Source organism: Podarcis tiliguerta, assembly GCF_965153285.1.
Source record: "Podarcis tiliguerta genome assembly, chromosome: 5".
Lineage (NCBI taxonomy): Eukaryota > Metazoa > Chordata > Lepidosauria > Squamata > Lacertidae > Podarcis > Podarcis tiliguerta.
Window position 1 is genome coordinate 46,981,406 of NC_139538.1, and position 15,184 is coordinate 46,996,589.

General features: G+C 44.9%; 1 protein-coding gene across 1 annotated transcript; it reads left to right on the forward strand.

Moving 5' to 3' along the window:
• The first annotated feature begins 3,479 nt into the window (after positions 1-3,479).
• DUSP5 (dual specificity phosphatase 5) lies at positions 3,480-14,842 on the forward strand. Its single transcript, XM_083439517.1, has 4 exons — positions 3,480-4,195; positions 9,927-10,069; positions 12,045-12,264; positions 13,976-14,842. The coding sequence occupies exons 1-4, from the start codon at positions 3,763-3,765 to the stop codon at positions 14,401-14,403; spliced, it is 1,224 nt and encodes a 407-aa protein (XP_083295643.1). The 5' UTR covers positions 3,480-3,762; the 3' UTR covers positions 14,404-14,842.
• Positions 14,843-15,184: the final 342 nt, after the last annotated feature.

Below are 15,184 nucleotides of genomic sequence, written 5' to 3' on the forward strand. Positions count from 1 at the left end.
AAGCAAATTTAGGAAAGCCATAGGCCCATACTTCTGAGAAAACCTGGATTTCTCTATGTGAAAGGAGAAGATGGTAAATGGTGGCCCTGTTGCCATCTTAAATGTATTCCCTTCCTTGCTAAAGCAACCAGCAAAGGCTGCCTAAAATTGAATCAGGAGAGTGATTTCCCCTTGGCTTTCCTCCCTCTGTTTCACATATTACTCCAGGGACTGTTGATATATGATAAGGGGGGAATCTTTAACAAAAGTCAAACTCGCTGTAATTTTCCCAGCTCTGTCCCCAACAGTATTTTTGTGAGAAAGAGAAGCTTTTAAGCATCTGCAACAATGACATTTACGGACAGCTTCATGAGAAGGAGGAGTCTGGGGGTAAGTTTCCTGACATTCCTCAGGCATCCTGTGTGTCAGGGCTCACTCAGGCTGACATCCACATAAGACCTCCCTGGGCTGCCATACAGGAAATGGGAAAAGCGAAAGAACAAGGAAAGGAAAAGAAGTGGGGAAGGGAGGTACTTTCTTTTAGAGGGCTTTGCCCAACATTCTTCTTTATAAACTATGGCCAAAGCCACACATGCCACTTAAAAAGCACGTTTGAGCCTGTGTCCTGTGAAAGACAGATAGAAGTTCCCAAACTGTGGTCCATGGGCCACCAGTGGTCCACGAGCTTCATTCAGGTGGTCCATGGCATGTCTGTGGATTTCTGATTGAATGTTCCTCATTGATTTTTATTGTATTTTATTGCATTACAATTTGAATTCTATGGAAGTACGATTGCTACAACAGGCAGAACAACCATTAATTGGTCTGCCAAGACCTTCTGCAGTTTTCAAGTGGTCTATGGAGAGAAAATTCAGCTCCACTGACCTAGGGGAAGGTGGTTTTATAACCATATTTCAGTCTTTGTGCATTTGTGTGTCACTTGTGAGCACATGCTTTCTGTCTCAAGTTCATTCTTAGTCCTCCGCTACCACCACCATAGAGTTGTTATCCCTATTTGGATAGAGTATATTTTCACCTTTTAACTTCTCCTCCCACTACGGAAGTGCTGAGCTAGGAGCAGAAGCACTTGCTGGCCTCACAGAGGGGATGCACAGTTCAGGTTTTTCCTTAAGTGCTGGAGGCTGATCACTTATGAAGGACAGGAGTCAAAGGGGTCAGAAAGCATCATTTTATTTTTTAATCTCCTTGCTTTCTGCATTCAAATGTATTTGTACAGGGAGTGAGTGTCTTTCTCAAGTTCTGACTCTTCTTCCCAATGCCTTGTAATGCATTGGGATCTCTCCTCATATATTTTTATGAACTATAAATGCAGCACACTCATCAACAAAAATGACTGAACCCACATCCTGGGCAGTGGGTTTTCTTACCCAATGATATTACACCCATGCTGCTCTAATAAAAGAAAATACATCTGAGATGTATGCTTATTCTTTACACACACACACACACACACACACACACACACACACACACTGTTTATATTCCACCTTTCCCTCCAAAGAGCTCAAGGTAAAGTACATGGTTCTTTTCCTCCTTGTTTTATTCTCACAACAATCTTGTGAGATAGGTTGTTCTATTACCATGTCCGTGAAACTGGAAACCTATCCCTTAGCTGTCTCACCTTTCTAAGGTGTTTTGTTTAAAAAGCCATACACTGGAATGAACAGTACAGTTTTGATTTTTTCAAAAGAACATAGGAACAGCCCTGCTGGATCAGACCAAAGGTCTGTCAGATCTAGCCTCTTGTTCTCATCAACTAGTGGCCAACCAAACACATATGGAAAACCCACACACACAGGATGCCTGAGGAATGTCAGGAAACTTACCCCTAGACTCTTCCTTCTCATGAAGCTGTCCATAGATGTCATCGTTACAGATGCTTAAAGGCTTCTCTTTCTCACAAAAATACTGTTGGAGACAGAGCTGGGGAAATGACAGTGAGTTTGACTTGCAGAAGTGAAATTGACTAAATTTTTGCCTCAGAGACAAGGATGGGTGGGCAGGTACGGTAATTCAGAGAAGTATGGCTACGCTCTGTATTACATCTGAGTCTGCTGGCAGGCCTGCAGCAGGAATAGGCAGGCCAGTGAGGGAATATGTTTTCCTGTACTAATTGGAAAGGTACATGGTGACTTTTCAGTTGAGGAAGGCAGAACTTGTGAATGGTGGTAATCCACATTAAGAGAAGTGGGAGAAGACTGCCAAGGGATAATCAAAGGATTTTAAAATACACAGGTGCTTTCCACCTAACATGGTCATCCTGGTCTCCTAACTCCGGTAGTCTGCCCTAAAGACTAGTTGAGATCAGTGCATGACAAAGCAGCAGTTGCCCGTATGGTTTGCATGAAATCAAAATGGTACATTCTTTACAAGCCTGGATGAAGCAATGTGTAAACAACATGTACGTAATAAAACCATCCTCAAGTCATTGCTAAACTGTGTACTACAGTGATTAAGAGAGTTTGCTTCTTCCCTTTTCGCATAAAATGTTTCTCTACATAGGACTTTATGTGAGCTTACTCCCGTTTTCAAACAGATACTTTCTAATAATAATAATGTAGTTTCTGTCAAGAAAGGCATACCACCACACATCTACCCTACTCCTGGAGCAAAGAAAACTGTGCTGCCTCTGAGAGCCAGTGTGGTGTAGTGGTTAAGAGCGGTAGTCTCGTAATCTGGGGAACCGGGTTCGCGTCTCCGCTCCTCCACATGCAGCTGCTGGGTGACCTTGGGCCAGTCACACTTCTCTGAAGTCTCTCAGCCCCACTCACCTCACAGAGTGTTTGTTGTGGGGGAGGAAGGGAAAGGAGAATGTTAGCCGCTTTGAGACTCCGTCAGGTAGTGATAAAGCAGGATATCAAATCCAAGCTCTTCTTCTTCTCTGGAACCTGCCCTGCTAAAATGGTAGCATCCCAAGGTGTCTTGTGTGGGATGAGATGTGCTAAAACCAGCCCTCCCCAAAACCTATGCTAAGCCCTTTGCACATGCCTATATATCATCTGTCCATTTAACGGCTGTGCGACAGACAGAAATTCAACACGGGCTGTTGTTCATCCGTCTGCATCCCCACTTTTAGCCATTTTAATAACTGCGGCCTGCACTGGGCAGCTTAAGGGCCTGCCCACTGCAACTTGAGCAGTGAGCCACCTCTGCTCCCCGCAGCTACCACCATCATCACCGCCACCATCGCACTTCCTTCCCTCTCTTAGTAAGTCGACGGAAGCAAGTGATGATTGAGTGAGTGTGAGTGTGAGGAGGGCTTTCTGATGACTAGAGAATTTCTGAGGCGTTCTTCAACTTCCTTTGCTTCAAGAAGTCTGACTAACGCTTTACTGAGCATCGCCTCTGCGTTCCCTCTTCCTGGGGGAGGGAATCTCCTCTCTCTCTCTCTCTTTCTCTCCGCGAGCGGGCACGGCTTAGCAAGAAGAGGCGTGCCAGTTTAGGAACGTTTCTGTGACGTCAGTCGCCTTATATGGACAGCGCTGCGCGGCTCCGGCGTTTCATTCAGATAAATTGCCTCTTCTTGTAAGCGGAATCCCCTGACCGGAGTTACGCGAAGGGAAATGCAAAGGCTGGGAGGGGCGCGCCGCAGCCAGGAGGGGCATTAAAAGGAAGCGGGTTGGCAGCCCCTCCGGCTCCGTTTTAAAAGCAAAAAAAGGCGGGGTGCCTGTTTCCAGACCCGCTTAGTTTAATCGCTGCCTGGCTGCGCTACTTTCCCGAGCCTCGCCGAGGGAAGGGAACTATAGGGGGCCGAAGGCGACGATGAAGGTAACCGCTCTTGACTCCCGGCAGCTCAAGCAGCTCCTGCGGAAGGAGCCCGCCGGCTGCCTGGTCTTGGATTGCAGACCGTACCTCTCCTACTCGGCCTCCTGCCTCCGCGGATCGCTGAACGTGAACCTCAACTCGGTGGTGATCCGCCGCGCCCACGGGCGGCCCGTGCCCTTGCACTTCGTGGTGCCCGACGAAGCGGCCCGAGGGCGGCTGCTCCTGCCTGGGGCTTGCCCGGAGGAGGAAGAGGAGGAAAGGGAAGGGGACGCTGCGGTGCCCTCCCGGCGGCTGCTGACGGCCGTGGTCGTCCTGGATCAAAACACCCGGCACTGGCGGAAGCTGAAGAAGGAGAGCACGGCGCAGATCGTGCTGAACACGCTGCTGGCCAGCCTGCCGGAGACCGGAGCGAGGGTCTGCTTCCTGCGAGGTGAGGGGCGGCCCGAGGGGGAGAGGCGAGGACGGGGAGCCGCGGCGGGGGCTTTGGAGGGTTGCTTTAGTGGCGGAGTTTGGCGGGAGCCTCTTCTCCCGGCCAAAGAGTTCCGCGAGTCATTTCCCTCGCCTGCACGACGGCTAAGGAGCCGGACCCCCCTGCCTGCCCTAGAAGGCGAGATCTCGGGGTAGGAAAGAGAGGAGCGATCGGGAAGCCAGAGAGGTGCAACCGCCTTCTGTTGCTCTGCCTCCTCGCGCTTTTGGTTAGGACGTCCGCCGACCGAAGTCTGGTCCTGCTAGGCTCGCCTCGCCTGTTTTCTTAACTTAATTTAATGCAATAATAGTTTCACGCGAATTAGCCCGTCCCCTCAGCATCCGATGCCAGGAACCTGGAGACCCCCTCCCCCGCCCGTTAGTGTTTGAGGAGGAGACGCTGATGTTGGATAAGGAATGCCGGGCTGCAAAGCTTTTGCAGATCTCGAGGGAGGCAGTGGGTTCCTCGCCTAAAGCAACGTGTGTCTTGGAGAGTGCGAATGCACTCGCACGGCGTAGGGAATCATGACTAGAGGCTTGCTGCTGCTGGGTGGATATAGACAGAGAAATGGTTTGTATTTCCCCCTTTCCATAGTCTCCCCAAAGTTTTCCCCATCAACGGACAAGAGATAAATCGGCCGGTGGTGAAAATAAAACAACTTAAAATTGAATAGGTGCATTGAAATGATGTTCAGTTGTCTAGTGAAGGGAAACTTGCGTGACTAATTGCGGTCAGCATCCTGACTTCCTCACTGGGTTAAAATATCAAACGTTCATCTAAAGAGAAATGTGGGATTGGGGGGATTCAGAGTTGTAGAATAAATTACCCCTGTGGACACGGGCAAGTATCCCAAACTCCAAAATGCTGGACACTATTAAAGTGTTCCTGGCCTGCTCAGTAATACTATAATCTTTGAGTAAATTTATCGGAAATGCTGTATACTAATACATGGGATGGGTTGGAGGTAGAAACCAAGGTTTATAATACATAATAATGCCCCTGCTCTTTTAATAAAAAGGAGTTCAGCAGTGTAAAAACTCAGCAGTGCCCTCTAAAGGGCAGTTTCCTGTAAATTACGAAATTAAAAAGAAATATAGATGCCGAGGCGCACTCTTCCAGTGTCTCCCAAGACAGGCAGATGCCAACGGTCATAGATGCCAACCTCTTTTCCACCTAAATTGTAAGAGTGGGAAAAGTAAACAATTGCCCCTTTGTATGTAGCAGAATAGGACCGAGAGTTAATATGGGAGCTGGTCCTGTTAAAGTTGCTACATGTTTTTATGCAGACTGCCTGCAGGTTCGATCCTCCTTGTGTGAAAATGGCAGTGTCTATTTTTATCACTGAGCATGAAGCAAACTTTCTGCGTACAGTGTGTGCCTAATTCAAGTGGACTTCACATTTGCCCTTACCCCTATATATAAAGAACGTAGATGTACAGAAAGATTGTGGAAGTCTTGTGGCCCCTATCTATGGAGCTAAGCAGGTGTGGGGTGGAGGAATGTGGTAGTGGTACCGCTTTCTTTCAAGGAGTGACCTTTGCACCACAAACTTCATGAGGTGAAGCTGCTAATACGTTCCCTTCCAAAGCTCCTTATTGCCACCCTGAAGCTTGGCTGCAGCTCTCTATTGCACCCTCCTCCCCTACATATTGCAAGATAAGAAACCTTTTTTATTTTAAGACAGTGTTCACAACTTGGTGCAGCTTTGGGTTATTCGGTGGCTTTGCCTACAGCAGAATATTAAATTCTTCTGGATGCCAATCATATCAAAGTCCCGTCCCCCGCAAAGACTTCCTGCCATCCAGTCCTTAGGCATGCTGGTATGGCAAATTCTGTGCGGCTATTTCCTTTTAATTCTTCCAATCCACATTTAAAGAGCCCACTTTTATTCTAGGCCATCTATGTAGACCCCATAACTTTAAAGCATATTCTCCCCCCCCTCCCCAAAGAATTATGGGCACAGTAGCTGGTTAAAAGGGTTGCTGGGAACTACAGTGCCCAGAATTCTGAAGTCAAGAACACACATTGAATATACTTTAAAGGCATGGCATGTAAGCAGCCAAAACTGCCTGCCGATAGCAAGTGATTTTATAAAACGAAAATGAAGAGCATTTAAGAGTGTGCTGCCACAGTAGGAAACTATCTTTTTGAAAAGCGAGCCTGTAGTCTGAATGCAATCTTAAGTTGCACATCCTTAAATAGAACGCTCTGCTGTTGCCACAGGTTTCCATCTTCCAGAAGCTGGCTAAATTGGCGAATTCTGTGTGAGTCACAAGCTCTTGAGACTCTTGCTATATTTTTAGTTCCGTTTGAATGTTCACTATGAAGTAACAGAAGAGTCCCGGGGTTTATCCCAAGGGTTTTGTCTGAACTGTGACATGAGAGAGAAAATTCACGGTTGAATGGAACGAAGTTTTCCAATTGGGGTTGGACTTAGGCAGTCCTAGTGAGATAAAGGTGTGAGTCAGAACTCTTGTCAGCCGCCATAAAGGCAGCCTCGCTCTTCAGGGAATTGTTTTTACTGAGGAATGACACAATCCTTTTCAGCACCCCCCCCCCCTTTTTATATAAACTTCCAGCCCTTGTTAATTCATTGTATTTCATATGTGGCAATGTTTAAATTTGTGATAGGCTTTATCGTTTAAATTGTCAGCCTTGGGCAGGGGGCATCCTCAAAGGGTCTAGTGTGGGCTCTTTCCCCCACCTATAAAATAAAGCAGTCATTTTTCATGAGAGAGGCTGCAGCTGTAAATGTCAATAAAAGTAATGCTGGATTCTTCTGCCACTTTGTTAATGCATAGGATTTTAATCATTGGTGGTGAAAATGAAGCCTACCCCTCTCACAAGATGAGTAATGTAGCATTAGCAGAAATAATAGCAACAGAGTTCAGCCAGTGGGGGAGCAGAAGTGTGTGCCTGTGCTTGTGAGAGAGAGAGCTGGAGGACTTGAAAAGGTGACTCACTTTAAGAACTGCCTGCAAATCTCCTGATCCCCAAAGGCTCCTGGTTTTCTATTAGCCTCCTGAGCAAAGGCACCAGCCACCCAAGAGAAATCCTTTGGCTGGTTCCCTTGGTTTGTGAATCCATGGGCATAAAATTGAGGAAAGCTCACCATATAAAATCACTATAAATAAACTGTCAGGAGTTACAGAAAGAGGATGTGGAATGAAATAGCATTATATTTCAGAACAAGGTCAAGGAGAAAAGCTGGCTTCTAACAATAACTGTTTTCACGGCCTTGTTGAAAACCCATACAGGTGACCACAGTACTCTGAAATGAGCTGTTGCTCCAGAATAGTTGTGTCTTCTCCCATTCTGCTGAGTGATAAGGATAATTTTTTTCTCCTTCAGCAAATATGTGATAGATCAATGTAATCTTTTTTTAAAACAATATTCAGAACTTTAGTTGATAAGGGGACACATTCTCTGTTATTTTTTTTTTAAGGCTCAGCTAGTAGCTTTTAATAAGGGTAAACTGGAATTTTAAATGCAGGATAATTAAGCTTCTGCATTCTGGCTGGATTAAATGAATCTGTAAAAGAGGCTCTATGGAATCTACTGAAGCCCACACTTCCACTGACTTTGGACTGGTTCCTTAGTTCTGTATTTCCTCACTGTCAATACCCTCTAAGAATGTTTCAGCATACAGCTACTCAAGGACATAGATTACAGGAGGTCAGCAAACTTTTTCAGCAGGGGGCCGGTCCACTGTCCCTCAGACCTTGTGGGGGGCCAGACTATATTGGGGGGGGGGAATGAATTCCTATGCCCTGCAAATAACCCAGAGATGCATTTTAAATAAAATCACAGATTCTACTCATGTAAAAACACCAGGCAGGCCCCACAAATAACCCAGAGATGAATTTTAAATAAGAGGACACATTCTACTCATGATTCTGATTTAGAAGGCGATTGGGCCGGATCCATCCCCCTGGGCCTTAGTTTGCCTACACATGGCATAGAATATGTAGCAGAATAGAAATCTTAAGAGAGAAGGGTTTAAAATGCAGGCTTGTAAGATCCTAGGTGTGATTCCTTAGGTAGAGTTTCAGAACGTCAATTTATCCATTGCTGCAATTTATCTTTGAGAAGATGTAGCAGTGCAGTACAGCACTTTTCATGACAGTTATTCGCTGAAACAAGTTATGGGTTTTGTTTCCCAAGTAAACATATCCTTTCAGAGACCTGAACAAAAGACATAGAAATCCATGTAGTATAACTTGTGTTTGAAAGCACAGGTTTGCTCAAGGTGTAGCTGATTTGCATGCTTCACAATTTCATCCAAGGTCTGAGCTTAACAGATACGCTCATTTTCACCAATTGTGCAGAGAACTTAACTAATTTATCTCACAGTTGTTAAAAAAAAAAAAAGAGCACTCATCTGGGGCTGTTTTGTTGTCTGATCCCATCATAGGATTTAATTAAGTTTTATGGCTCTTAATGGATCCATTTCATTTACCATAACACAACGGAATGGAAGTTATTAATCAGTACAGAACAGCCTCTCGGAACTTGCCCTTCCTCAAATGGATACAAACATGAAGCTGTATGATAATAAATGTCTCAGAAGTAAATGGAGAATTGTTGGTGTTAATCTTGATCTTTGAAACAGAGTCAGCTGATTTCACTAACCTTTAACTGCGATACTGTTTTTCTTTTGATTGTGGCTATTTAGCTGCAGTGTTAGAAAATGGGATAGAAAAGCTAGGAGCCAAATGGCTCCTGGGATCTGGGTTGTGGGCGCCGAAACAGACTGTCTAGTCGCCATGAGTGGGGGTGTATGTCAGCAACTCTTTTTATTTATTATTTTCATGAGCATGAATTAATACGCAAGTGACACATTGTTAATACAGTCATACCTCAAGATAAATACGCTTCAGGTTGAGCGTATTACTTCCAGGTTTTGCCGCTTGCGCATGCGCAGATGGTAAAAATGACCTCATGCACAGAAACGGCGGTACGCGCTGTCGCATCTTACGTTCTGTTCGGGATGCAAACAGGGCTCCGGAACAGATCCCGTTCACATCCCAAGTGGTACCTCAGGTGAAGCACTTAATTCGTTCCAGAGGTCCGTACTTAACCTGAAACTGTTCTTAATCTGAAGCACCACTTTAGCTAATGGGGCCTCCCGATGCTGCCACGCTGCGGGAGCCCGATTTCTGTTCTCATCCTGAATCAAAGTTCTTAACCTGAAGCACTATTTCTGAGTTAGCGGAGTCTGTAACCTAAAGCGTATGTAACCTGAAGTACCACTGTATCACATTTTTAGCAGAAATTATTAATACAGTACATGTTTAATTTGGTATTTACAATAAAAATATTGGTACCACATCTCAGTTTTCAAAACACTGTATCTTTATTGCTAAACTCCTTAACATAAAGTTTGAACCTTCAAAGCACATACATTTCAGTAATCCTTGAGGGTCAGCCAAGTGCAAAGAATGGCACCCAGACTTTTGTAGATGCTCGCAAATGGAGAATCTTCAGGCACAAAGCGCCTGGCGCCCTGCTAATTTTGAACCCTGTTTAGCTGTGGTAGGAAAAACTTCCCCGCTTTTTCATAAAATGTTCATCATGCAGTGAGAACTATCACAGCCTCAAATTAATTGACGATCAGGAACAATTAAACTATTCCCCCCCACACACTTCTGAGCCCTATTAATTGACATTTCTTTGTTTGCTTCTTTCTCCTCAGGTGGCTACGAAACCTTTTATTTGCAGTATCCTGAGTTTTGCATAGATGTAAAACCCATATCCCAAGAGAGACCTGAAACGGAGAGAAGCACCAGCAGCCTCTACGAGAAGCCCTGCATCCACCACAAACCAGCATACGATCAGGTGTGTTGAGGGGAAGATATGACTAATCCCACCCACGCTCTGGCTCCTCGGGGGCTCTTCCTGTCATCATCCTGTTCGTAGCTGACTAGTTCACTCTTTTATTCATGTCTGGCAGTGTGACAAAAGGACTCGGCGTGCATGTTTGTCGTGTTTCAAATAAGAAGTCTGAGTGTGATGCACTTTTGAAGACAAGTGGCCTTAAAACTAAGAGAGATAGATGCCGTCAAAGCCACCTATTGTTTCCCCTCCTCTTCTTCCCTAATATGTAAAGAGTTTGTAACTCTTAAGAACTGTATAGTGACACCTTCCTGTTCACACCTTTCCTTCAAGGAGCTATACATGCTTCACTCCCTCACAACAGTCCTGTAAGGTAGTTTAGCCTGAGAGACTGCATATGGCCAAGGGTTCACCCAGCAACCTTTCAAGCTGAGTGGGGATTTATCACCTTACTTCTCCCTCCCATTGCAAGCCAGCTCTTCTATTTATTGGAAGTATATATACACACACATACACAATGTGCTCCCTTAGTATTCCCTCCCACCACCTGCATCTGTTGCTGGGGCCTGTTCTTCCCCTTCTCATCTCTAAATGGTAAAATATTTTCTTCAGAAAGACTAGGAATGGAAAATATTTCTACCTAAGTATTTATATTCTGCAGAACTTAATAGTGGTATTTACATTTCTATCCCACATTTATTCCTAGGAACTCCTATAACAGTTTTTCTCCCCATTTTATTCCCACACCATCCCTTTGGGGTTGTTTAGCTGAGAGTGGCAGACACATGGCCACCTCCAGTCAGCTTCAAGGCTGAGTTGATATGAACCCGGGACTTCCCAGTCCTAGCCTTGACATGCGCAACCACTCGCCCACATGGGATCTGTTACGCATGGCATACTTTGTATTCCCATAGGTGATATATTAAAAAGAGGTTTTCTGACACCTTATGAAATATGAATGGTGCCTTGGCTTGGTTTTCTGGGCACTAAACATAATGCTGTGACGTTTTCTAGCATGTAGCTTCTTTTCTTGTTTATCGCCTTCTATTCACAAAGGGGGAGAAGACTTGAGTGGCTGAGAGCAGCAGGGGAGAGTGTTGTGTTTCTGACGTGGCAGGGCTGAGGGCCCCATGCTGATTCTGCTTTGGGAGGCTAAGACAGCTTGAAGTCAGAGGAGGCACATGCCAGCTGCCATCCTGCAATTATTAATTAGGCACGCATGAAAAGAGTGTCATGCTAAGCCCAGTTGTGTGTTCATGTTTTTCTTTCAAACTGAACTTTAAAACAAATGCACACAGTGCATAGCATTGTCAAGATACCTTTGAAGCTTCTGGTTAAAGTACATCATGCCTACCAGGCTCTGTCAAGAGACACTGAACAGGCTTTGTGTCTACATTTTTAGTATGATGCTGTGGAAAAAAACATGCCCCTGCATGGTGACGGAAGGGACAAGTAAAAATCCTTTCGGTGTGTGCTTCATGGGGGGAGGGAGGCATCAGGAAACCCACGAGTGAAATTGCTCGTGATATCACACGTGGCAAATGTGAATGAGAAAAACCAAATCGGGTGATTTTTCGTAAGGAGTCTTCTATTAAAGTGGTTTGCTGGTGAGCTACCATGTTAGCCTATATGGGTGGATAAGTGGTTGACCAGGACTCCCTATCAGAGTCTTTGCATTGCTCACAACCCACAGGTCATAAGGGGCAGTTCCTGCCAGTACGGAAGTAGCAGGACTGGCAAAGCTCTCATTGTGCCAAGACCACAACAGTAATTCTACCCCCGCAGCAGGAACTGCACCTCTTGCAAAGTACTTCCTGTCTGGGTGCTACAGCTCTGATCTCAGTGATGTCTGGAAAACACCCTAAAATTGTCCAAAGCTCAGCCCCTGCTGTCTGTGTTCTACTGCGTCTCTGTGTGTGTGTGGAAGAAAAAACAGCAAACGAGAGCCTATAATTATATGCGGTTCCTTGCCTTCCAGGGTGGCCCAGTGGAGATCCTTCCTTTCCTGTACCTTGGCAGTGCCTACCATGCTTCCAAGTGCGAGTCCCTAGCCAATCTGAACATTACAGCACTCCTGAACGTCTCCAGGAAGAGCTCCGAGCCCTTTACGGATCAATACTGCTATAAATGGATTCCAGTGGAGGACAATCACACAGCAGACATCAGCTCACACTTCCAGGAAGCAATAGAATTTATTGGTAGGTGTATTTCTCTATTGAAGATAATACTGACCTCTATGGAGGCCGCCGTCAGAGACCAAACCGCATGTCCCGAAATACATTTTGTTGGGGTTAAGGAAAAAGCCCTTCCAGAGCCTGTGATAAGGCTTCGCAGCTCTCTCACTTACCAGGAGGTGCATCTCCTTCCTGCCCCTTCAGTAGGGTGGTTTAAATTTTTCATTACAGGGAAGCTTTGCGTGATAACTGGCTGTAGAGCAGGGTTTCCGAAACTTTGGTCTCCAGCTGTTTTTGGACTACAATTCCCATCATCCCTGACCAGTAGCCCCATATATATAAGGGGGGAGGCTTTTAAAAAAAGAAGAAGGAAAAAATGATTTCACTGTGTTAAACTCATTTTGCTACCCGCCTTGAGCTAACTGAGGAAAGGTGAGGTATAAACTACAGAAAAATTACTGTGGCATAGGCCTCTGTGGGCTAGATGCATCTCTCAGCCGGCAAACATGCAAGTGTACTGTAAGTGAGGCTGCATAGCGGGGACGGGTGGTGAACCCCAACTTCAGTATGGGTTTAACAAAGCTGACCTACCTTATAGTGTTGTTGTGAGAATTACTGAAAATGTTAAGTGCTTTGCATTTAGTGCAAGTACTATTATTTTAATGTCTGTTAATGCGGTACTGTACCCTAAGCTTGGTAGCAGGAAGCAGTTTAGGACACATTATTGCATTAACAAGCATTAAAATAATGATTATGTTAAAATATATGAAACAGTAGCTCCATATTGAAGATGAGAAGTTTGAGGATTCAAGAAATGTTAAGATAGATGGATACTTCAATTATTACGGCATGCCTTTGAGGATGTGACCCAGGGCAGAATGCAGTAAGATGAAATGTGGGTAATATATTTCTCACGCCAGCCAAACAGGGCAAGTTCTATTTTTAATCAACGCGTTTTGCACAAGGAGCTTATTTTCAGAATTTTCCTTTTAATCTTATAACAATAATTGAATTGTGTGAGTAACTTGGGGGCCTCCCGTTGCGTAAAATGGTGGTTCTGCCTCAGCCATTTATAGCCTGACTTAAATCCAAGTGCCACTTATCAAGGGTTATAATTAGAGATGTTAGGCTACTTTATTGTGCATTTTGTGGTAGAAACCCCAGGAACCCAGGGACTTTACATCCCTGCTCAAAATGCATGCTGAGTGTCTACCAAAAAGGCCCACAAAAGGTGGGGACAGAAGCAGTACATTTCATGCTCTTACCCAATGGAAAAATAGGCACATCTCCTCATCAGATGGGAGGGAACATGCAGGAAGCCCACACCTTTTGGTCTGTGCTGCTTTCGAAAAGAACCTAACTGTGAATTCAATTCTTTTGTGGCATTGTAGTATTTGCCTTATTACACATCTGTTGCCATAGTTCGGCTAGATGAGGGGAAGGCAAACCTCTTAACTTTATCCAAATGTGATTAATCTACCGTATAGCTATTGAGTTTTGTTATTTGAACAAATGCGTTAAATGCTTCAGCCAGTGTTAGTGAATAAAGTGGAAATTTTCTCTTCCGCCATTCTGACATTAATTCCATTTGTGGAACACCTTCTGTCAGCCCACTACCTCCTTTGGACTACTGTTTGCAGAATGTTATGCTGCCATTGTGGGCATCCACTTGAATATGACAGCTAACATATTCAATGCATCATCACCACCCTCTTCTGTTCTTCTTTTTCTTTAGATTGCACCAGACGGGCAGGGGGTAAGATCTTGGTGCATTGTGAAGCTGGAATTTCCCGCTCTCCCACTATCTGTATGGCGTATCTGATGAAAATGAGAAAGTTCCGCCTGGAGGAGGCTTTTGATTACATCAAGCAACGTAGGAGTCTGATCTCACCAAACTTTGGCTTCATGGGCCAGCTGCTGCAGTATGAGTCAGAAATATTGTCCTCGACTCCCAGCCCTCCTGTTGCCTCTTGCAAAAGGGACGCTGTGTCTTTCTTCACCGAAGAGCTGGCTTTGGGCAAAAGCTTCGAAGGCTCCTGTTTTGCTTTTCCTACCTCAGTTTTGAATTCCGTGCCCATTCACTCACCTGTCCACCAGCTAAATATTGCTGCGTCTTCATCCTGCTGGACCCTCCTGGGAACAAGAGACAATACAGTCCCATGAGCCTGGTAGAGAGTATAATGATACATTTCACCTACATGCAATACAGAGGACCTCATGAATTTCACCTGGAACTGGACACTTGAGGGGCTGTCTATACCTGGAAGGGGGGAAAGTCATTTTACATTGAGATTGAGTCTTTGTTCAGTGCATTTAAGTTTGGGGGATAGCTATGCCATTTCAGGTTGTTAACTTGTGCTGAGTCTAGCCAACTCCTGCTGTAGCTCAAATTGTCCTAGGCTTGTGCTTTGAACTAGAAGATAATTCTTCCTCTTCCCAGAAGTAGATGCCCTTCGTTATGGCTGAGAACATAAGTGTATGGACACTGGCTAGATCAGGCTTTCAAAAGAAGGAGTGTTTTTTTTAAAAAAAAGAAAAGTTGTGCACTGTTTAAGGGTTTTTTAAGAATAAATTCTGGACTGTTTGTGCACCCACTACTATACTTCCAGACTACGCTGGGGTAGAGAGAACGCCGCATAAAGTCAGTCTGGTCTGATTGCTTCTCCGTTGCTGTCTCCCTCCCTCTCTTTTAATTATAGCCTTGTTTTAAAAGTGTAAGCAATAAACAGCTGTGTCAGGAAAGCAGAGCTGTAATGAAAAGCACAATTTACAAAAGAAGCAAACACTGACATTTCAGTGATGGCAGAAACTTGAATGTTTGCTTTTTGCTGTTTTGTGTGTTTTTAATATGTACTACACCATAGGCTGCACGTGGGTTAGAAGGTAGAAGCAGAAGACTTCTTTCTTCCCACATCCAATGACCATTGCTTACTGCTGTACAACT